This window comes from Lodderomyces beijingensis, assembly GCF_963989305.1.
Source record: "Lodderomyces beijingensis strain CBS 14171 genome assembly, chromosome: 2".
NCBI classification, from domain to species: Eukaryota; Fungi; Ascomycota; class Pichiomycetes; order Serinales; family Debaryomycetaceae; genus Lodderomyces; species Lodderomyces beijingensis.
The window spans coordinates 855,622-877,838 of record NC_089971.1 but is presented as its reverse complement, the minus strand read 5'-3'; the positions used below and the strand labels follow the sequence as shown (position 1 = coordinate 877,838).

General features: G+C 44.2%; 10 protein-coding genes across 10 annotated transcripts; 6 read left to right on the top strand and 4 right to left on the bottom strand. All coding sequences in view use genetic code 12, as the record gives it.

Moving 5' to 3' along the window:
• Window positions 1–1,039: 1,039 nt before the first annotated feature.
• Window positions 1,040–1,588, bottom strand: LODBEIA_P15300 (uncharacterized protein; the record flags this gene model as incomplete). The annotated part of the gene is made up of 1 exon (XM_066971429.1): window positions 1,040–1,588. The coding sequence occupies one exon, from the start codon at window positions 1,586–1,588 to the stop codon at window positions 1,040–1,042; it is 549 nt and encodes a 182-aa protein (XP_066828468.1).
• A 330-nt stretch (window positions 1,589–1,918) lies between these two features.
• On the bottom strand, window positions 1,919–2,887 carry LODBEIA_P15290 (uncharacterized protein; the record flags this gene model as incomplete). The annotated part of the gene is made up of 1 exon (XM_066971427.1): window positions 1,919–2,887. The coding sequence occupies one exon, from the start codon at window positions 2,885–2,887 to the stop codon at window positions 1,919–1,921; it is 969 nt and encodes a 322-aa protein (XP_066828467.1).
• Window positions 2,888–5,262: 2,375 nt separating this feature from the next.
• On the top strand, window positions 5,263–7,272 carry LODBEIA_P15280 (uncharacterized protein; the record flags this gene model as incomplete). Its single annotated transcript, XM_066971426.1, has 1 exon — window positions 5,263–7,272. The coding sequence occupies one exon, from the start codon at window positions 5,263–5,265 to the stop codon at window positions 7,270–7,272; it is 2,010 nt and encodes a 669-aa protein (XP_066828466.1).
• A 2,331-nt stretch (window positions 7,273–9,603) lies between these two features.
• On the top strand, window positions 9,604–10,701 carry LODBEIA_P15270 (uncharacterized protein; the record flags this gene model as incomplete). The annotated part of the gene is made up of 1 exon (XM_066971425.1): window positions 9,604–10,701. One exon carries the CDS (start codon window positions 9,604–9,606, stop codon window positions 10,699–10,701), a length of 1,098 nt encoding a protein of 365 aa, XP_066828465.1.
• A 507-nt stretch (window positions 10,702–11,208) lies between these two features.
• Window positions 11,209–11,757, top strand: LODBEIA_P15260 (uncharacterized protein; the record flags this gene model as incomplete). The annotated part of the gene is made up of 2 exons (XM_066971424.1): window positions 11,209–11,296; window positions 11,357–11,757. The coding sequence occupies 2 exons, from the start codon at window positions 11,209–11,211 to the stop codon at window positions 11,755–11,757; spliced, it is 489 nt and encodes a 162-aa protein (XP_066828464.1).
• A 223-nt stretch (window positions 11,758–11,980) lies between these two features.
• On the top strand, window positions 11,981–12,916 carry LODBEIA_P15250 (uncharacterized protein; the record flags this gene model as incomplete). Its single annotated transcript, XM_066971423.1, has 1 exon — window positions 11,981–12,916. One exon carries the CDS (start codon window positions 11,981–11,983, stop codon window positions 12,914–12,916), a length of 936 nt encoding a protein of 311 aa, XP_066828463.1.
• Window positions 12,917–13,040: 124 nt separating this feature from the next.
• On the bottom strand, window positions 13,041–14,501 carry LODBEIA_P15240 (uncharacterized protein; the record flags this gene model as incomplete). Its single annotated transcript, XM_066971422.1, has 1 exon — window positions 13,041–14,501. One exon carries the CDS (start codon window positions 14,499–14,501, stop codon window positions 13,041–13,043), a length of 1,461 nt encoding a protein of 486 aa, XP_066828462.1.
• Window positions 14,502–15,391: 890 nt separating this feature from the next.
• Window positions 15,392–15,985, top strand: LODBEIA_P15230 (uncharacterized protein; the record flags this gene model as incomplete). Its single annotated transcript, XM_066971421.1, has 1 exon — window positions 15,392–15,985. One exon carries the CDS (start codon window positions 15,392–15,394, stop codon window positions 15,983–15,985), a length of 594 nt encoding a protein of 197 aa, XP_066828461.1.
• Window positions 15,986–16,143: 158 nt separating this feature from the next.
• Window positions 16,144–19,101, bottom strand: LODBEIA_P15220 (uncharacterized protein; the record flags this gene model as incomplete). Its single annotated transcript, XM_066971420.1, has 1 exon — window positions 16,144–19,101. One exon carries the CDS (start codon window positions 19,099–19,101, stop codon window positions 16,144–16,146), a length of 2,958 nt encoding a protein of 985 aa, XP_066828460.1.
• Window positions 19,102–19,941: 840 nt separating this feature from the next.
• On the top strand, window positions 19,942–22,200 carry LODBEIA_P15210 (uncharacterized protein; the record flags this gene model as incomplete). The annotated part of the gene is made up of 1 exon (XM_066971419.1): window positions 19,942–22,200. One exon carries the CDS (start codon window positions 19,942–19,944, stop codon window positions 22,198–22,200), a length of 2,259 nt encoding a protein of 752 aa, XP_066828459.1.
• Between the last annotated feature and the right edge of the window lie 17 nt (window positions 22,201–22,217).

Sequence of the window (22,217 nt, the reverse complement as noted above, 5' to 3'; positions counted from 1 at the left end):
TGTGTGAAAAGATAAGCCGTGGATAAGGGGGGTGGGGGGGCAGAAGTAGGGAAGGGGGGTTTTCTCTTAGATTTCTAGCAAAGTCCTATTAGCACGCAATTGTTGATCCATCACAAGTGGAAACTTAGTAGATACATATGTACTTTGTAAACTAGCCCTGCTGTCGATATAAAACCTGCTGTCGATATAAAACCTGCTATCGATATAAAACCTGCAATCAATTATGGTAAATTGTAAAAAAAAAAAAAAAGTCGTTTGTTGAAAAATGTCATTTGATAACTCCACTTGCTCTTCAGCAGCTAAATTTAACCATTGCTATCGGCGTGGCAGAAGAGAAAGAGGAAACAGGAAAAAGGAACGCCCCGTCGATAATGACGTGATAAAGGCGCTGTCGCCACTACGAGGCAAAGTAGCACTCCAAACAGCCCGAGTGAGGGGTGCAAACCTTGGGAGAGCAAAAGAAAAGGGCAGGTGGCTGTCACCTTAATGAAGAAAGACAGGCGGTATAAAGGGACCAGTTACAATTGCTCTCATGTTTCCATGGTCTGTTTATTATCATTACCCGCCACTCGCTAATTGCATACACTCACTTGGCTTGCCCCCGTCAGTCAGTTTGGTCTCATTGCCCGTTATTTTGTCAACAGTTGTTCTACTTTCCCTACGAGCTTCCGGCACGCAATGCCATCTCTTTCCTTCTCCTGTCTCGCCGTCTCCCGCTGGTTTCCTTACACACTGGTTAGATCTTGAAAAGCCGCCACCAACCAAATCTCTTTTCGAAAATCTCTCGTGGGGGGGGGATTGAGGCATAAAGATCATGTGGTAGCAGACTAGTCGCCAAACGCTTAGGAGTCATGGCGCTATGGCGCTATGGCCATGTCCATTACATCTGTTTAGGCCCCAAGCTTCCCAACTTTGGTGGATGATAGTGAAAGAAAACAAACATAACGATCATCATTTCTATTACTGTGTCTATATATGTATATGTAAATAATTCGTGTGTGTGTATATGTTTCATGCTCTTATCCAGTTCCCAACCCACCTACTCGAGATCGTGCTTGTACTTGGCATAGGCACCCCTCTCCAAGATCTCCTTGGCGATCCGGATATCCAACTGGATATCCTCAATCAAAGCATCTTTGGTAGTATAGTCCAACTCGGGCCTCACGTACCCCAAAACGACAAACTCAATCGAGGCCCCGTAAAAGTCCCCACTAGCGAACCGCCGAATGATATGGATCTCGGCTGCCTTCTCCTTGTTATGATAGAAAGGATTCAACCCAATCGACATCACCATGGGGAACACGGAAAGTTCCAGCTGCTGCAACTTGTTGCCGTGGTTGAACAAGATGGTCTTGCCATCGGGTCGCGCGTGCGTCAGGTCGCATTGCTGGGGATCAGGATGAACTTTGCACCAGCCGTAGTATATCCCCGTTGGCAAAGAGTTCAATTGTGGAGTCACGGCGATGTTGGCGGTGGGGATGCCCAACTCTGCCGAACCTCGACCGAACCCCGATATGATCGATTGTTTCTCGTGTATTGGGTAGGGCGCTGTGGGTGTCTCTGGGACTATTGTCTCTGGCCGGGCCATTCTCTTGCTTGGAATAGACAATACAGAAGGTCAAAACAGGCAGTGATGATGCTCTAGCTGCACTGTGGTTGAGGTTGAAGAGGGCATATTTCCCCAGCACCCAGATTTTCACGATGAAAAAAACCGAAAAAAAAAAAATTACCGAGCCACAATATCGCTCTGGCTTTGGTGGTTCTCTTTTAGTAATGAATCTCTAAGCGCTTTTGTCAGAACCAGGATTTCATCAAGTTTCTGTTCTTTTCTTTTCACATTAGCCTAGTCTATACACCCTAAACAAGAAGAAGAAGAAACTGGTGTTGCAAATGATTGCAAGTTCAATTGAGGAGAGCTTTATGAAAATCTCTTTTCCAATTCACCCAACAAGGTAACGGCATCCTTACTGAAACCTCTGATACCTTGCGACAATTTCTCAGTGGCCATGGCGTCTTCGTTCAAGCCCAATCTGAAGGCAGGCTCGTCATCGATATATGAAACCTTGGCAATGTCCAACTTCTTGGCTTCAGCAGCACTCAATTGTTGAGTGATTTGAGTAGTTGAAGTTTGCAACTCTTCCAACAATTTTGGCGCAATGGTCAAGTAGTCGCAACCGGCCAAGGCTTCAATCTCCCCGACATTTCTGAACGAGGCACCCATAACAATGGTCTTGTAGTCGTATTTCTTGTAGTAGTTGTAGATGTCTTTAACGGACTTGACACCGGGGTCGGTTTCCGCGGTGTAGGTCTCACCGGTGGCAGCCTTGTACCAGTCGAGAATTCTACCGACAAAAGGCGAGATCAAGGTGACTTGGGCTTCGGCACAGGCCACGGCTTGCTCGAAGGAGAACAAAAGCGTCAAGTTGCAGTGGATTTGGTACTTCGATTCCAAAATCTTGGCAGCCTGGATACCTTCCCACGTGGAGGCAATCTTGATCAAGATTCTGTCCTTGTCAATGCCTTGCTGCTTGTACAAGTCAATCAAGTGCAAGGCCTTCTTAACGGTGGCCTCGGTGTCAAACGACAATCTAGCGTCAACCTCGGTCGAAACTCTCCCGGGGACGATTTTCAAAATCTCCTTCCCAAACTCAATCAACAATCTGTCCAAGGCAAGGTCGGCTTTTTCCTCTGGAGACGAGCCCTTGTCCTTGGCGTAGTCAACGGCAACGTCAATCAAGTAGCCGTATTGGGGGTCTTTTGTCGCAGCCAAGATCAATGAGGGGTTAGTTGTCGAGTCAATGGGAGTGTATTTTTTGATCAAATTGAAGTCTGCTGTGTCTGCAACGACTTGAGTGTACTTTTTGAGCTCTTCCAAAGTGTTTGACATGGTGAATTCGAATTGCAACTTATCTGGTGTGGTGTGGAGATAGAATCCAATAAAAAACCCAAAAGAAAAAGAGATGGCCACGGGTGAATTGCTGGGGGGAAAAATCGGCGATTCTCAACGGGTCTTTATATACATTGTGCAGAGGCATTTGTCATCCTGTATATTAACCAATCTCCGAACATAGGGATCTAGGCGGAACCCACCACTTCCGGCACACCAGAAAGCACGCAAGCACGGAGTACCAAGAGGAGGGACTAGGAAGGGGCAATTCTCTAGAGATTCATAGAGTTGTGCTGGGTAATGAGAGGATCAGCTCATCTTGGAATTGAGGATCCCCTCTACATCTGTGTCCTCCTTTTTTTTTATTTATTTATTATTCCCAAAGAGCAATGGAAGAGCGCCCTGTTGTTCCGGAGACCCCAGGTTCAACACCGGCCTCCGGTAACTACAAAAACCACAGCTACAACTACCACAGCGACAAGGAGTCTCGTTCTTCTCCATCAACATCCAGGGCCAAGTCAATCTAGAGCTATCAGGTTTTTCTACATGGACCCCTAACAGTGTAATTGCCTACAGCAAAAAGTCGGGACCCTCGCTTTTACCCCCGGAATTGGTGATTTTTCTCTATAGTTCAGCCATGAACTAGCCTTTTTTCCCTTCCTCCGCTTCCTCACATTAACTAGCTAGGGATTAGGTTGGATTGAACAGTTAATCCAACACTTGGTCGGAGAGAGAAACACACCTTATATTTCTCCCCAAAAGTTGTGTACTTTGCTTTTTCCCCACCAAGCGTTGTCAATGGTGAAACATCGCAAAAGTGATTTCCGAGCGAGACGCACGATGGATGGCACCGGTGTCGCGGAAATTAATTATTTTTTTCGGGACATTGACGAAAGAAAAAATACGACATTGAACCGTGTCACGTGCACGGACATTAATACCCGCATCTCATCCAACTCACCACCACATCGGTTGTTGCAGCCAAAAAACAAAAAAAAAATTGTGACGTAAGTTTCGCAGGGACAGATTTTAAGTATTGACTTTTTTGAGCATGTGATAATCCGCAGGGTGACTACCGCCATCACCACTACCCTCCCCACCAAACACGACAGAATAAGCTTGTACCTAATGGGGGGAAAGCTCCACCAGCCATAACCTTTCTCGGTGGGCCAACGGACATGAGCTATACACCGACACACTTAGTATCCAAAATCGAACCAATTTGGGTTTATGCTCTTTTGCTCATGTGCAAATGTGTATTTAACACAACAGGATTGTTGAAGATCAGCGTTGAGCCAACAGAAAGTACGTGGGACACACCCAGAGGAGACTCTTTTAATTTTTTCTCCTCACGGTCCCAATGTGGCTGTTGTTAATTTAACCAAATACAAATCACAGGGTAACCAGCTCGCCAAAGTCGCTATAACCCCAACCCATATTGACCACGCAGGCTAACAACTACAACATGCTGTTACTGGAGACACTGTCACTCATTTGGCCGATTTGCAAGAGTTGTCACTCTTGCAAAGGCCATTTATCATATTCATATTCACGTTCACAGGTTCATCTCTCAAATCCCCCGTTTGCTTTCTTTTCTTTTCTTCTTCGTTTAAAGTAAAAAAAAAACCCTTTCTTGTTGCTCTTGCTCTTGTCCTTGCTCCTGTCCTTGCTCCTGTCCTTGTTCTTGTCCTTGATCTTTTCACAGGCCGAGCTCACCAACATTTTTTTTTTTTTGACAAGAATTATCATCTCAACATTTAGGTACATCTACAAATTGTCACCGTCCATCTTGATCTTCATATAAGTATTCATTTAAATTTCTCCCTTTTCTTCAGCACTAAACAGCTTCACAGCTATAGAGAGATAGTGAGCGAGTGTTCCTGTCGAGCAGCAAATCTTGAAATTCGATCTTCAACGTCATCACAGAGTCTCGGGGTAATTTTTGGCCTCTCCAAAGTTGTTGATATTTTATATCCCCCACTACGCATCACATTCAAGGAGCATATATTTTTAGGGCATCTTCAACCCCCATTAAACGTCACAATTAGACATAGACACATTGATATATAACCACACGCATTCCCATCTCTTGCATCGTCTGCCAATCGGGCCCTTATCGTTCAAAAAAAAACAGAATAAAAAACAAACAATCCTTTGTCAATTTTTCTTTTTTTGGAGAACAATAGCAACTGATTACATATAAGAGTTAAAACCACAGGGAAGGGTCAACATTTACAAGAAGCACCACCAGCACCAGTAACGCCACCTCCGCAGGTATTTGAAATTAACAGGGCTCATCCTATATTTATAGCCAACGAGTGCCGTCATTATATTTACCGCCAACCCCAAAACTATTTTTTTTTTTTTTTTGAATCATGGTCTTGAGGTCGTTGGCATCTGGTGTTGTTCTGAGGATCCCCATAGTTAACAAGTTCAGTCGATCGTCCGAAAATTCGGCAACAACCACACCCCAGATTTCTCCTTCCCAGCAAACACAATCAGATCAATTGTCGATATACACGTCGGCCTCGGACGAAAACAGCTCAGATTTTGAGGATAACGGAGAAGTCAAGCCTATCTTCATCAAAAACCAGTACAGAAGCCCCAAGGAAAAACTACATTTGAAAATAATCAGTAATCGAGCTCGACTGGCTACCACCTCGCCCGATAACCACAACCATCTTATTTTAAACCACAATACCGAAATGCCTGCACCCACTAGCGCTAATAGTAATCCTGCCACTAGCAATGAGCTATCAGATTCAGACATTTGGTTGGGTTCACCTAGTAAAAGAAGAAACGTCAGTTCCATCGACAGGAGTAACATTAGACCTGTGTCTACTAGATTGAGCAAGAGGAGAAACGGCAAAGTTAATAGCAGTGACTCGTTTGAACCAGAGGCTGTATCTTCTTCCGGGATCTTGAGAGATGGATCTGCATCTGCAATGTCCAACTCCAGCACCGGTAGTGGTTTGGCTGAAGACGACACTCTTAGTGAAGACCGCGCAAGAGGGAGTGCAAGTGGAGGAAGAGGAGAAGAAAATAGAATGGGCCAATACCTCAATGACCAAAATGACAAGTTTAACGAACTCATCACCAACAACATTGACGTTGTACTCAACCCTGAACAAGTCCAGGCTCAACAAACACAAGAAGCAATTGCCGGTTTGGTCAAGAGCTCAACACCAAACGAGGTTTTGTTCAAGATGGCCTATGACAATAAAGGAGCCATTGCTAGTTCAATTTACCAATTTGGTAAGAACCAATTGAGCGCAAGACTACCTCACATTCCCTATTTCAACAATAAAAAAAAGAGCAAACCCATTGTTGAGGAAGTGGTGACCGATGTTGAAACGGACGTTGAGAGCAATTACGAGTCGACATCTGAGAAAAGGGTTCTTGGAAGCCCCATGAGCTCGCCCAGCTTACTACCAACAAGCGGCGGTGCCTCTTCGCAACAGATTGTTGAGTACGACCCCACGGCATCGAGATTGACTCAGCTGTGCCCCGTTGATCAGCGGGACTTTGATCAATTGATGGCCAATTTGGATGACGAAGTCAAGATTGATATATTTTTAGACTCGTTGGACACCAAGACCAAAGTCAATTTGTATCAATCGCTACGGAAGGATTTGCAAGTCTATGATGGTGCTTCCACATCGAGTGTGAAGAATATCTACTATGACGAAAGCATTTCCACCATTGACAAGATTCAAATCTTTATCATTATATCAGTCAAGTTGTTGATGACCGGTATCAAATTGTTTGTCCCCATAACCAAATACATCATTTACAAATTCCAAAATAACGAATTGTTCATCATCAATTCCAAAAACGTCAACAGGTTTATCGACTTTGTGCTTCGGTTTATGAGCTATTTAGACATGAAGTTGAACTCCAACGAGGACTTTATCGAGAGAGTGAGCCAACACGACTACGTCAAGGCCGAAGAGAACTTGGAAGAGTTTTATAATGACTTTACCAGTCGTACCCGCAACTACCTCAAGCCCAGTGCCATCAAGAATAGGCTTCTCGCCAAGGATGATTTTTTCACGCGCGGGGTCTACGACTACATGATTGGTACTACCCCACGTGAAAAGAATTACCGGGATGACCCCGAATATGCCATGTATTATTCAAATAAAAGGGCAGTGGGCAACGGTGGAGGTGAAAGCATTGCAGAAAGCGTTAAAGCCACCATCAGCAATGGTAGTGTTAGCGGTAGCGACAGCAGAGGACTGTCAAAGTCGACATCGTTTGCTTCGCTTGAGGCTCGAAGCAAGGGCAATAGTAGTAGCAATAGCAGCGCCGGCAACAGCAATAATGATGTTTCATTTATAGAGGTTGCCGATCGCTTTATCCAGCAATTGGAAAAAGGTGCATGATGATAGAAATCTACAAAGGGGATAAAACGGATTGCATTCATTTATTTCATTGATTCATTGATTCAATACCCCGTATATATTTCATCTCGTTGACTGTTTTAGACTGGTACTAGACACGAGAGGATCGTTTTTTAAATGGTGGTGACGCCACAGAGAGAGTGCGGGGGACGCCAGGGAGAGGTTGTTGTAAGTTGTTGATTATTTTCTAGTTGGAGTTTAGATTAGATTAGATTTTTTTTGAAAAAAAGAAAAGAATTGCACGTGATCTTCAGTATTGTTGTTTTGGGAGTAAATCTTATCAGTAGCAGATCTGACACTACAATCTCAACTATCGAGGTAAGGACCCCCACAACCTCAGCAAAGAGTCCAGTGATGAGCAACTCAACCCATCAGCTGAAAAGTGTCTGTGCTGAAACGTCTCTTCTGCAGTCGATCCACTTCCCCCACATGAAACGGCAAAGCAAGCTTACAGCATACTTTTCTTCCTCTTTTTTTATTTGCGAAATTTGCAATTTGTAATCAGATTTGGTACGAAACTCACTAGAAATTTTTCCTTTTTCTTTTTTTTTTTTTACTTTTTCCACCACTTGATGTGGTAATTACACGGGTGGCAGAGGCAAGCGAAAGGGATTCAACCCAGTCTGTTTCTAGGCGTCACCCCTCATGTCCGCTCTTTGTTCATGCCGTGCGTCAGTTGTAGCAATATAGAAAAAATATGTGTGGGGAGGGGAAGTTGAGGCAACTTGATGTGAAAAACGTGCTCTTCAGCTCTAGCTCCAGCTCGTGGGTCACCGGAAACGGGCAGTGCAATGTGTCCATGATAACTGTAGAGGGCGCGACCACTCTACTACAAAATTGGCCTTGTGCCAGCGAGATTGGGTGAGAGAAGCTCAGCTCTCAACGTGGGAAGAGGGAGCGAGGCTAAAACGTTTCTGTGCCTGGACAGCATCTGCTCTTGTCTAAACTGGACTGGGAGGAACGACAACGGACATACGGGACATGCGATAAGGACACATCCCTTTTGATTTTGCACCATCGCCAATACGATCCAGATCAGATAAACAAGTAGGAGAAGTGAGGGTAAGGGGTACAAGAGAGGATAGGCGAGTTGGGACATTAAGAGATATTGCGCTATGCAATCGCAACTCATGAAGCCGCAATTTCTCTGCAATTCTGCAACTTCTGCAGTTTTGCCAATTATTAGTTGTGTCTTTTTTTTGACTGTCACTGGCTTCGTAGATGGAAAAGGGGGTGGTTTGTTCGCCAGACACGCATCTCCGAATAGGGGGGACAAGAGGTTATTGAACAGAGGCTTTTTCGACGGATGATGAAAGACGCGTGCTTTCTCCGACAACACGAGCTGTGATGATCATCAATAGAGTTTCAGAGTTCAAACGGCGTTGTAACAAAACGATGTTGTTGTAGCTATGGTTGTTCGCAGTAGCGGCACTATGAGTGAATATTTCATGATACGTGTCCACTCGGTGACTCAATCAGTCAGTCAGTCAAAAAAAAAAGGAGCTAAAATTAACCCAATCGGGAACAGGAAATCCACACGCTACCAAGTGCCGCCTTTGCAGCAGACAACAGAAAAAAAAACAGCAAGAAATGCGGCCGCGGTGCACGACCACAACAAGATCCAAACATACATAACAACAAAAAAAGAAAACAGCCTTACCCCTATTATTATCCCGCCACTTTACACGCACACACTCTCTCTTTACTGTAGACGACAGCAGAGCATGCGACAGAGAGACGGCGGAGCAGGAGAATAAATCGGTCACACAATTTTTTTCCCAAATTTTTCAATCTCTTTTTTTCCCTCTTTCTCTCTCTTCTTCTTTTGCCACTTGCCACTTCCCAGCTCCCAACCAATCAAATCACAGCATTTTTTTTTTGTACTGTGCCAGTATAAAGTCGACACACACCACACACCACACACCATACACCAACCATACTCACAACAACAACAACAACAACTTGAAAGAGTCTTTCATCTGAACATATATATATATATATATACATACTGGACATCACATCATCAGTGGAGTCTCATATATATATATACATAAGTCAATAGATTCTACCATATAAAGGGGAACTTCTACTACTGTTACTACTAGTTTGCCCTTTGGTATACCACAAAAGATTTGCCACCCGAAAGAAACTGCTGACGCCTTTGTTGGTTGCTTAGAAAAGTTTTTTTTTTTTTTTTTTTTTTCTTCTCGCTTCAGTTTATTGTCGTACTCAGTGTCGTGAAATATCTTTTTTCCGACACGCACTGGAAGTCTGCTCATAACACATAGGTACATATTCACTAGCAAGGAGAAGATGGCTTTATGTCCCAAACCATACAGTTTTGAAAAAGATATTGCATCCCAGAAGTCTGCTTCGTTGAATAATGGCAACAAGAACAACAAGCGGAGGTGCGACTTTTTGTACAATGCACCTGCCGCCAATAAGAGAGTCTGTTTGCAGCAGTTGAAGAATGACGCTGTTGCTCAGAGGAGTCATTTCCAAATGAATAAGAATTTGGTTGCTACAAAGAATTACTATTCGTCGTCGTCGGAGGATAATGACTCAGATGACGAGCAGTCGTGTTACAAGGCGGACCAGATCCGAGCAAAACGCAGGGCTTCGACTAGAGTTTCCTTTTCCACTAGTAATGCGCAATTGTCTAAAGCGCTTTCCCAGTATAGCGATGATGAAGAAGATGACGATGACGAGGATGGAAATGACTCGCAGAGAAGCGATGCCATCAGGAAACATGTCTTTTACGGATCACGCAGATCGTCCGAGTCCGCCATCAAGATTTTGAAGTCTGACGACGAGATTGAGAATTTAGACTGCAAATTGGTTTCAAGTCCCATTGGCAGCAACATTTCCTTGAAAAAGGTACTAGGTGGCGAACATGTCAATGTCAATGTCAATGTCAATGCCAATGCCAATGCCAATGTCAGTGGAAAGGGTAATGGCGATGATGATGACGATGACGACGATGGCGACGAATTTGCAGAGGCGGACGAGAAGGATCAGAAGGATTGTGATTCAAGCCATGCTGCTGCTTCTATTGTAGTTGCCGACAAACAAGCTAGAGCGAGATGCTTTGATTATTTGATTGGAGCCATTGACGAAGCTTGGGCGAGATACTGCGATGCAACCACATATGTCGAAGACGACGTGCATGGATATATTACACCTGCCTCATTGGTTTCTGGAAGCGACAATGATGATCAGGAGTTGATGAATCTCAAGCAGAGGTTAATCAGATCAAAGGAATTTCTTCAAGATCACATTGAATCACACGATGCAAGTGATATCAAACAATTCTGGCACCGGTGGGATGTCACCAAATACCAAATGTTGGATGTAATGGAAGACGACGATGATGTTTTAGATGAACTTGAAGAAGGGCGCCAAATTTTCTGAATTTTTTTCTTGGAAATTTGAACCAACTAACTTATACATTGTATTTTAATAACTTGGGGTTTGAAATTTTAATTCAGAGAATGGGTTTTTGTTATTTGATTTTGATTGTTTGTGTTCATTACTGTTTGATTGTTTTGACTGTTTTGATGTGTGGGGAAGTTTCCCATTCTTTCATTGTTGATTTTTTTTTTTTTGGGAGTTGATTTTGATTTTGATTTTTTTTGTTCAATATGCTGTAACATTATTTGAAAGTTTTGGGATGAAAAGAAGGGTGACTTCTAACTGGTGTTATACATTTGTCATTGTAAACATATATATATAAATATCTTGTATAATAGTTGTCTTGAAGTTGGTCAATGTATATATCTTTTCATTCACTGCCTATCTCAAGTGGCGCATAAATACCCCTTGAGTATTCAAAAATAGATCTCAAGGAACCAGTTCAACTCTTTTTTTTTTCTTCTATTTGCCCCTTGCAACCTGTAGTATACAAGTCGGTCAACAACCATGAGAGTTGCAACAACATTTACAATTGCGTCAGCACTCATTTCAAGCGTCTTGGCAGCAACTCCATCTCCAGATGAATTGAAGATTGGTATGTCGTATCCACCGGACAAAAATTGAAGTTTGTATCGGCCAAACTAACACGGTCTAGACATTGTCAAATCCGTCACCTGCAAAAGAAAAACACAGCGGGGCGACTCAGTCAGTGTTCATTACAAAGGTACGTTTGAAGATGGCAAGAAATTCGACTCTTCCTATGATAGAGGCCAGCCTCTAGTTTTCCGCGTGGGCCAAGGACAAGTTATCCAGTGCTGGGACGAGGGATTGTTGGACATGTGCGTTGGGGAGAAGAGGAAGTTGTGGTGCCATCCCAATGTTGCTTATGGCGAGCGTGGCGTTGGGCCTATTCCGGGCAATGCCGTGTTGTTGTTTGACACGGAGTTGGTGGGGATTGCTGGTGTTGAGCCAGAGGCAGAGGCAGAGGCAGGGGCAGAGGCAGAAGCAAAGCCAGAGGCGGAAGAAGCAGTCGCTGCGGAAAAGGATGAATTGTGAGGTATTCTGAATAGGAAACCTACGTTGAACTTGTACAAGACTTTGGTGATGCACCCACTCCCGTGGCTCTCTAATCTCCCCAAAACTCTCCCTTGTTTCTGTCTCCGTGAGTTCACGGCTATACTGAATAAAAATCGCGTCATGTAATATTTGCAATCAAAACCGCCTAATTTCTTGTGCAACGATACTCCCAACCTCAAACCCAGTTCCAATTCCAATTCCAATGTCAAGATTCAACAAGACTCTCCAAGAATTCATATCTTCAAAATCAGATTTTTCCGTGATATACTCGGCATCAAAACACCACCACCACAGCCAAGGTCGTCTCATAACACCAACCACCCAGCGAGTATGCGTCTTGGACTCATCATTCAACCCCCCGCATTTGGGCCACTACACCCTAGTCGAAGAGCTGTTAAAGAGCAACTACGACAACACCCCCATGGCGAACAAGAGCATCCTCCTTCTCTTGTCGACTCAAAACGCCGATAAACTGACGAACCATCTATCGGGCGAGATGTATAGCCACAGACTAGATATGATCCACTTGATGGCGGATGATCTAGCAGCACGGTTTCCTCAGGTCGACATCGCCATCGGCTTGACGAAACACGCCAAATTTGTCGACAAGTCGCTTTCAATCATCGAGTACATCGACGCTGATGCAATCTTGAACTCGGCAGCCGAGGGTCTCCCCATCGTGAAACACCCCAATTTCAAACTCACCTTCTTGATCGGCTTCGACACCTTGATCCGGATCTTGAACCCCAAATACTACTTGCCCGATAAATTGTCCTTGTCGTTGGAACATTTCATGAAGATGACCGACTTGTTCTGTCTTACGCGACAGGTTGACTCGACTACGATTGCCAAACAAGAGGATTACATCCTGGAGATCTCGAGCGGCGTCCATGAAGATATCCCTAGTCATTGGTCCAAGAATATCTTCTTGGTGACGAACTTGAACCGGGCCGTGGCTGATATTAGCAGTTCGAGCATTAGAAGACAAATAGGAGGCGCGCGCTCCCACGATGATGATGACGATGATGACGAAAACGATAACGAGGATCGTGCAGTTTTACATCCGCGTTGGAAGAATCAAGTGATTCCTTCAGTTGCGAGCTATATTGAAAATCACCATCTTTATGAATCAAACTAGCACCATTACTATTACTTTTAATTAGCTATGTAAAAAAAAAAAAGATTTCTTCTTCTTCGTCTTCTCTTTTTTTTCAATTTTTCAATTCTTTCTTTTTTTTCATCGTTTTTATAGTTTGGTTCTTCTACAATTGATCAAGACATAACCATGCAACTAGGATCAAGCCCACGATATTACGAGTCAATGAAATCGACGGTTGCAAAGCGGGGATTCTCATTGAGGCGCCATTTGTAGAAGTTTCTCCACCACCACCATTACCTCCAGCTTGTTTTAGTCCCGAGGAAGTCCCATTATTATTCTTCTTCAGTTGAGCCAGGCCCAGTTTATCACCTCTACCATTCTGTCCCCCTCCTCCTGAGCCTCCGCCGCCGTTATTTTGCTGCTTGCCTCCGTTTTCTCTCGTCCTGGCCGTGGTTTTCTCATTATTGGCATTGGTGCACTCAATCTTGCCGCCTCTAACCACTAGTAAAATCTCCAGTTTGGCCCATTTGCCACAGTCAAACGCCGGTGACGTGCTAGCGACAATGGCACTGCCCTTGATCAACTTGATCTCCTTGAGTGAGATATCGTCAATGGCACCTTTAACTTCCAACGCGCCGCCGATGATTTTCAAATTGGGGAAGCTATTGACTTTGGAAATCTTGGCATTGTTGATAATCATCAATCCGCCGGCGATTTCTTCCAATTGCGGAGTATCGATACTGACTAGTTTGGAGTTTTTGGCTAGATTCAACGTGCCGCCCACTAGTTTCAACTTGGGGAATTTGAGCAGCTTAAAGTAATTATCCTGCAACTTCATTGAGTTTTCAACTTTTTCCAAATTCTCCAATTGCAAGATATCAACGTTTTTGATACTTATCTCCTTGACATTTTTCAAGTTCGGCAAATTTACCTTCATCTCTTTACTGTTGGAGCTGAGATGGAAATACTCCGAAATGGTCTCGACGTTGCACTCGACGTTGTCCATAAACCTGTTATTATTAATGTCGAGCCTCTTTAATTCATTCGTCAAGAATCCCGAAAACCCCGTTAGGGAAGTATCCGAGATGGTTATACTTTCAATGCCTTGGATTTCATTGTGGAATTGAACGTTGCTCAAAATGGGTAAAATCTCCCAGCACAAGACTTGAACTTTTTTCAAACTGGGGAAACTAATCAACGCCAACGAGGTCAACTCAAAAAGCTTGAACCAGCCGTCTATCGTGGTCAAATGAGGACTCTCAATACGAACCAACTCGGGCGACTTGAAAATGGTAAGGTTCCCTTTCAAAGTGTTGAGCTTGGTCAACGTGATTATAGGGTAGTTGAACTCACTAATGATAATATCACCAACAATGGTTTCACAATCAATGATATTGTTGAGATCTTGTAAAGAGTGAATGTATATTTCCAGTTTCCGACATTGAGGTGGAAGCTTCTTTTCTTCCTCCTTGTCCTCTTTCTGTTGCTGCTGGCCTTGATATTCCAATTCTTCCATCTCTTCGAAACCAGCAATCAACTGATTAAACTCGGGCAATTGTTGGATTTGTTCTAGTACTTGACTCGACTCAAACGTCGATGCGTCTTCAGGCACGGGCTGCACCATGTTGCCCGTAACCAATTCATTCTCCTCAACAAAGTCTAAAGCAAAAACAAAGCAAAACAGTCAGTATTTCACACGCACAACACCATCATCAGGATTCCCATCAAATGGATTCAACCGAAATTTATTTTTAAGGAAAAACCATACCTGAGTCACTCTCGTATCCCTTTGTTGGTACAAGACAAAACCAATATATTATTAAAAGTAAAAACATCATAATCGTGCTTGAGTTTGAAATGGATAAAACCTGTTTAATTGAACTTTTGGTACTTTTTAAAATTATTGCCAGTTCGGCATCTTTTAATGGTGGATCATCTTTTCTTTAAAAGCCCATCTGTCTTTCGGTTTTTTTAAACTTTGCAACCAAAGTGATCTGGGACGGCATAACAAGATCTGAGAAGCTTCTATACCCAAACGATTCGAGCTCTTGATTGAACAAAACTGAAACCAGCAGCAGCAGCGTTGAAGAAAAAGATTTGGTTGGGCCGAGCACACAGAAACATCACTTGCCTTGTGTCTTGACCCCCATGATGCTCAAACCCGTGAGGCAAGCTCAATTTTGGCATCCAGCAATCCTCACCGTGATCCAAAAGCAACAGCAAAAAACAACAGCGAAAACCAAACTCTCGAGAAAGGCACACTTGGTTCAAACATCAGCATAAGCAATGCCACATCACAACCTTCAATCACAGTAAAAACTATGAGATTTCAGTGACTTTTCGTTGCTGCTGTTGTAGTTGTAGTTGGTCTTGATATTGTTGTTGAGGTGCGTGCACCTTTACCATTTTTCATCAACATTTCATCGAGCCCCACGAAAGCAAGAAACTGGGCCCGTCAGCTTCTCAATTCACCAATTGCATCTCCTCCATCACAGTAGCAAGAGCTCCAATAGCATGTCGTATACAACGTCAACACTAGTAGCAGCCTCCCTATTGACCGTGGGCGGGTACATGCTCTTCACGGGCTCCGGCGAGTCCTTCAACGTTGGCGACTTTTTGACATCGACGTCGCCTTACATGTGGGCGTCGTTGGGCATAGCATCATGCATAGGGTTTTCGGTCGTGGGAGCGGCATGGGGCATATTCATCACGGGCACGTCGATCCTTGGCGCTGGTGTCAAGGCCCCGAGAATCACCACCAAGAACTTAATCTCGATTATCTTCTGTGAAGTTGTTGCTATTTACGGCTTGATTATGGCCATTGTCTTTAGTGCGAAGTTGACTAGTGTCAGTAGCGAGGTCTTGTACACGAAGGAGAACCTTTATACTGGCTATAGCTTGTTTTGGGCCGGGTTGACTGTTGGAATCTCGAATTTGATCTGTGGTATTGCTGTTGGGATTACCGGCTCGACGGCTGCGATATCTGATGCTGCCGATAGTGCATTGTTTGTCAAGATCTTGGTGGTGGAGATCTTTGGGTCGGTGTTGGGATTGTTTGGGTTGATTGTGGGGCTTTTGATGACTGGTAAAGCTCAAGAGTTTAGTTAAGTAGTGTGATCTACTATAGATTTAAAACAATGATATATATATATACATAGCTACGTATATGTAAAAAAGGGGAAAAGAAAGTCATTAAACTACTAAATCAAATGCTTTTGTCTTTTTTTCTTTAATATTTTTGGTTTGTTTTGTTTAATTTGGGGGCTCTATGAATCTATATCCATAAACTCGGGGTTCTTCTTAAATATCACGATTCCTTCTAATGCGTTGCTTAAAGTGATCCATTCTTCGCTATTCTCTAATTCTGCGCGCTCGCCGTGGTTCAACAACACGGGCGTGGATTGTGTCACCCATCCGGTGATGGTCTTGGGTTTACCTGCTTGGCCAACAACATCAACGGCTTGGCCCACCCGTACATTCACTTTCAAAGGCTCTAGTTTTTCATCCACTGCCACCAACATTCTTGGCTTCACCGCGGGAGTCAAGTAATACAATAGTTCGTGGGATGTTTCCGTAGTGGAATCGTTCAAAATAAACGCCTTTGGATCCAACAATGCAACTGATACTGTCAACAACGCAGCTAAGGAAGTCTTGGATAACACAGTCCTTTCCAAATTATATGGCGACAAGGTTAATGTCCCCTTACCCAAGTGTAATAACCCTTGGGCAATTCTCACCGTAAATAAGGAGTCTGACGATTTAATATAGTATGAAGCCAACTGCCTCAATAACTGCGCCAACCTGGCGTTGTTTGTACCTGCACCCACGAGCCCCATCGAGTAAATGGCATTTTGGGCAACTTCCAAATCGGGGTCGTGTGAATATCTAGATAATGTTTCGAAAACCTTCATCTGAGGGTTTGACACTGAAACCAAACCCATAGCCAATGGCACAGATCGACGAATCAAGGAGTTACCATAGTGCATCAAATGACTAAAGTGGCGCAATGACATATCTTGACCAATGTCTTCGCCCATGGCAATACACGCCAAGCCTAGCACGGCTATGCCTTGATACAACTCCTCGTCTGCGTCCATCTCCTCCTCATCATCTTCTTCATCCTCCTCATCATCGTTATTATTATTATCATTATTAGTATTCTTTGCATCGCCTTCAGTGTCTTCACCAGTGGCAGTGGTATTGCTGGTCGTGGTCCGGTCACCTTCTCCTTCGCCTTCAGGCTTATCGTCTTTTTCCGCGTCGGTCATTTCAACGTCACCTTCATTCTTGGCTGCAGCTGCAGCCTTTTGCTGATCTTCTTCCGATTGTGCCAATTTTTTTTCTTCCTCCAATTGACTTTTTGGTTTTGATGAGCACATCTGCAACAAGGCTTGTATTTGCAAAACGTTTCCTGTTCCCGCGTAAGCACAGATATTCACCAACACTTTCAACGTCTTGCTTATCGAGTGTTCAATGGCGTCAATGGTTTCCAAAACATCCTCAACTTGTTCCGTTTTGCCCATGTACAAGAGACCCAAGCCCAAGGCCATGAACTTGATGAATTTGTTGGTCAACTGAGTAAAGTCTCTTTCCAATAACGTTTGCAAAATTGTGGAAGTAATGTCGCCATGACAGGACCCGACAAAGGCATGGCCCAATGCCAATGCTGCAAGACACGAGACTTCTAATGAGGCGTCCAAGTCGGACACCAATGGGAGCAACAAGTTCAAGACTTCTTCATTAGCGGACCCGGCAAATGCGATACCCAACCCAGTGATGGCCGAGGTTTGGTAAAGCTTGTTTGGGTCATTGACGTATTCTTGAAGCAAGGCGAGCGCAGCGTCGACATCATCGTGAACGTTTGCAGAAACGATACCGGTACCTAACAAAGCACCCGCCTTGACCTCGGGGTCGTCCGAGTAAGTAAATTTATCCAAAACTTGCAAACCCTCGTTGACGTTCCATTGGTGAAGAGATCCAAGCGAGGCAGTCGTGGAAACCATGCCTTTCCCCTTGGTTCTATAAATCCACGATTTGTTATCTTCCTCAGTCTGGATAAGATTATCTTTGCCAAAGCCAAGGTTGATAAAGGCATTGACAAAAGCAGCTGCCAAGTTTTGCTTAGCCGAGTCGATAGATCCTGAAGTGCCCAATCCAAATTTGGAGTTTTCCAAGTGGGACTTGTAGATATCTTCGGGCACTTTTGGGTCCAACAAGTTCAACTCTTTACTGAGGTATGCGAAATACTCGGCCAATTTGACGTTGCTAATCGTTTCCTGAACTTCAGATGAATTATTATTTTCCTCGGGCAATTTGAAACTGCTGTTCTGCTGTGACAAAATGAACCCCAATTGTTTGTGGATCAAATCGTCCTTTGTCGAGTCAAACGTTTGCTGAATCAACCGGTTGTCGTCGAGCTTGATGGCTATAGTTAGTGCTTGGGTCAATTGACCATGTGCTAAATAGATGGCGTATGCTGTGTTTAAGAATGACAAGTCATCAGGTGGTGCCAAATAAGGGACCACGCTGGTGACATATAGACATGCTCTAGCGTATGTGTTTTCATCAACAAACTGCAGCAACTTGTCAATAGACTCGATTTCCAAAAGCAAGTCAACGGCATCAGCCTCGGCGTTGTGTTTCAAGAAAAACGGAACAATCTTTAACGCGAGCTTGACTACTTGTGCCACCAAGTCTTCATTGACGCCCAAGTTTTCCTGATACACGTCGCCAATCTCCAAAGCCAAGTGGCGGATGTACTCGTGGCCCCAATCGGCTATAGTATCGTTGCCAGACAATAGCCTATATTTCAACGAATCCTTCTGGTTCTCGTTGGAATAGGTCATGGCCAACACCGACAACACGTCAGCCAATTTTGTAACAATTGGATTCTTTGCCTGGTATTTTTGCAGCCATTGGTCGTATAAGGCCGTCAACGTGGGATAATGGGGCCTCAAGAACTTTAACGGCTTGGGCACGGCAGTCATTGACGTTGTTGACTCCTGGATAAACGTCTTTAACGCTTCAAGGGACTTGTTGTAGGCATCTTCGCTCTGGTCCGGCTCATTCAATCTTTCCACTAAAAGCTCCAACTCGTCCTTCAATTGCTGGTCTTCTTCAGACAACTCTTCTTCCTTTTCCGCTTTTTTGGCTGCAACTTCCTTTGCCAGAGAAGACTTGGACTCACCATGCTGCTCTTTTGCTTGTTCCTGAACAGGTGCCATCCTCTAAAATTCTCTGCAAGTGAGCGATTTTGCTATACGAAAACAAGAAAACGAACAGAATCAATTATCAAACTAACAGAAGCCGGTGATGGTCTAGTTCAGCTTTCGTCAAGTTCACGTTCAATCCAATTTTTTTTTTTACAGTGGGGACTTGACGAGAAAGTGGCAAAATGAAAGTCGGAAAGAGTTGATGGTGGTTTGTAGCCGGTCACGTGCGCGCGCTACCATATGAGCATACACGCACGCGGTGCGGCGCGGATATCACGGGGGTTCAATCCCACCAAGCAGTGCAAGAGCTGGATGGTTCTCCTCGGCAATGCAATGCGATGATGTGCTTATCTTAGTAGAAAGCTGTGTGCGGTCTAATCAGCCCTGGTACAATCACCCGAGTCAGTGGCTTCAGCTCTTTTGGAATTTGAAAACTGCTGCTTGTTTTTATAGCACGAACAGAGAAGGCCAGAGTTGGAGAAAACGAAACCCCAGCCATTCCATTTCTAACCCGTTTGTCGGGATCCCCACCCACCTCCTTGAGCTTTTCATCAAAGGATAATGGAGGCCCTTCAGCAATGAAGACGAGCCATGGGGGACTCTCTTTGCAATCAAATCTGCAGCACCCACGCTACCACATGCGAAACACGCACTAAAAACGCGCTCAATGTATATATAGAAATACCATACGAGGGAAAGGGTTCCGTTTCAAGCTGTGCCAAAATATCAAGGGTATTTTCTAGTTGATTCAAGCTTCTTTCTTGAAAAAGAAAAAGGAGAAAGAGGAATTGGATGAGCAGCGTCGTTGGCATTGTCTTTTGAAAAGCGACTTTAGAGGTTTTTTGTTCTGCCATGGAGAGGATATTCTATGGCACGGACTATCGTGATCCAATAACAAACTATCCTATTTACATCTTTGATACTTCGTATCTACCGTCCACGGAGGTCATTGACTATAATGAGCTTATTCCCACGCTAATGCAGTGCCTTCCCTTGAAGCCGTATGTTCTTGTCATATTTTCAAGCGGGTTGAACAGGATAAGTTGGCTCTGGGGGTTGAAATTTATCAAGAACTTCATGATGGTTGATAACAACAGTGGGTACAATTTGCGGAACTTGGTGAAAATCTTTCTTGTTCACGATAGCTGGTTCATCAAGTCTGTCACTTCCATGTTGTACAACTACAACTCCACGAGAAAGAACCTCGTCATGTTGAACAAGCTCATGGACACTTTTTCATTAAACTCGGATGGCTTGGGCGGCCAAACAGAGGTTATCCACTGCAACAACTTGAGCCAGCTCAGCGAGTATTTGGACATTACCAAGTTGAAAACGTCTCTAAATGTCTACGAGTACGACTTTCAGTTGGAGGAGAGTATAAAGTTGTCCATGAAGTTGACGCCAACGATCAACCCGTACGTGACGCTTTCACCCGTGAAGCACCCACTATTTTACCACCACATATACCAGTTTTTCCACATTATCGATTCTAATGGCTCCAAAGTCGAGTTGTTATTTTATAAACCTGGTAAAAAGGCGAAGATTGACATTCTATACCAGTGTCTCTTGCGCAACCAGTTGATCTGGATCAACGACTGGGACTTGTACAGCATATCAACCACGTTCAAACGGCTTTTACTGGAGCTTCCTCACCCATTGATCCCCATGGATGAAATCATTTTGCCTGTAGAGGATAATTTTGAGTTTACCAGTGGCATCTTTCAGAAAATCAACATTAGACACCGATGTTGCCAGCAGACTGAAAACTACGATACGCTATTATTGCAGCTTTTCGAGTGCTTCCATGAATTGATCCTCAATGAAGCCGTCACTAAGCACACTTCGTCAACAATCGGCAAGTGCATGTCGCACTGTCTTTCACAAACAGTCGTTTCATCTGATAACAGCGACACCCAGATTATCCTGCGATTCATCAAGAATGTCTTGGAGCATTGGGAGCAAATAAGGGGTCTGTTTGAGTTTCCCTCCGTGGAAGACATTGTGTTTGGCAATTATCAAGAAACGTCTATGGTTGAGGATTCGTTTGATGAAAGCTATGACATTACCTTTCAAGACGAGAATAATGACAACGAGTCACGTATAGCATTCAACACGAGGTCCATGCTCAGCGAAAACACAAAATTGAGATCGAGGGAAGTGGAGCTGGATGACGTGTCGACTTTGAAATCGTCGAAATCGTCATCGTCATCGAGTGTGCATTCAGGTTCATCACTGAGTATATTGAATGACGATTCTTCGCCTCGGTTAGCAACAATCAGGAGAAGAAGCCTGAGCTCGTCTTTGACCAAGCCGAAGTTGCCCGAGAGAAAATCTCGTTCTTCAACTTCGATAACCCGGTTGAACGCAGAAAGCTCGCTTCAGAGAACTTCGGAGACTCGACCACCGGTTTTGCAAAAGAAGAAATCCAGCAGCAAGCATGGGACGGGGGCTGGGGCTCCTCCTCCCACTTTACCTAGTCGCAAAAGAGAGGTGCTTTTCGAAGCGGAGGATATCTTGAGTAACTCATCCCCCTCCGAAGATAAAATCATCGATTCCTCAGAAACCAAGGTTTGCGGCGTGGAAGACACAAAGAAACCCCGCTCAAAAGAAAGCAGCGAAGCGAAAGAGGCAAAAGATGATGATATTGCTAAAAACAAGCAGGAGCAATCTTCTCCCACCAAGGACAAAGATCAAGCTGCACCGAAACCACCCCTTTCAAACAAAAGCACTAAAACCGCCAAAAATAACTTCGAGAATGGACACGTTACCAAATCCACAGCTTCAGTAGCACCAAGCGATCAGCCAGTGATTCCTCGCCCCGAGCTCAGGTTCAACCCCGCCAAGTCGACTGCGTCCGCTTTCCAATCATCAAATAAAGACAACTACACCCCATCCAACAGAAGCAAATCATTCAATAAGATTACCTCCGCCTCCGCCGCCGCCGCTGCCACCACAGCTGCTGCATTTTCGAAATTTAGTGAACCTGCCTCGATGAATGGTAAGACGCCGATCACACCTAAGAAATTGGTGATTCGAGGCCGCAAAGTTTCCCAATTAGCCAAGTTGTTCGAGGAGAGACGCGAAGGAATCGACATTTTGAAAAGCATGTGAAATTTGCACCGTGAGGT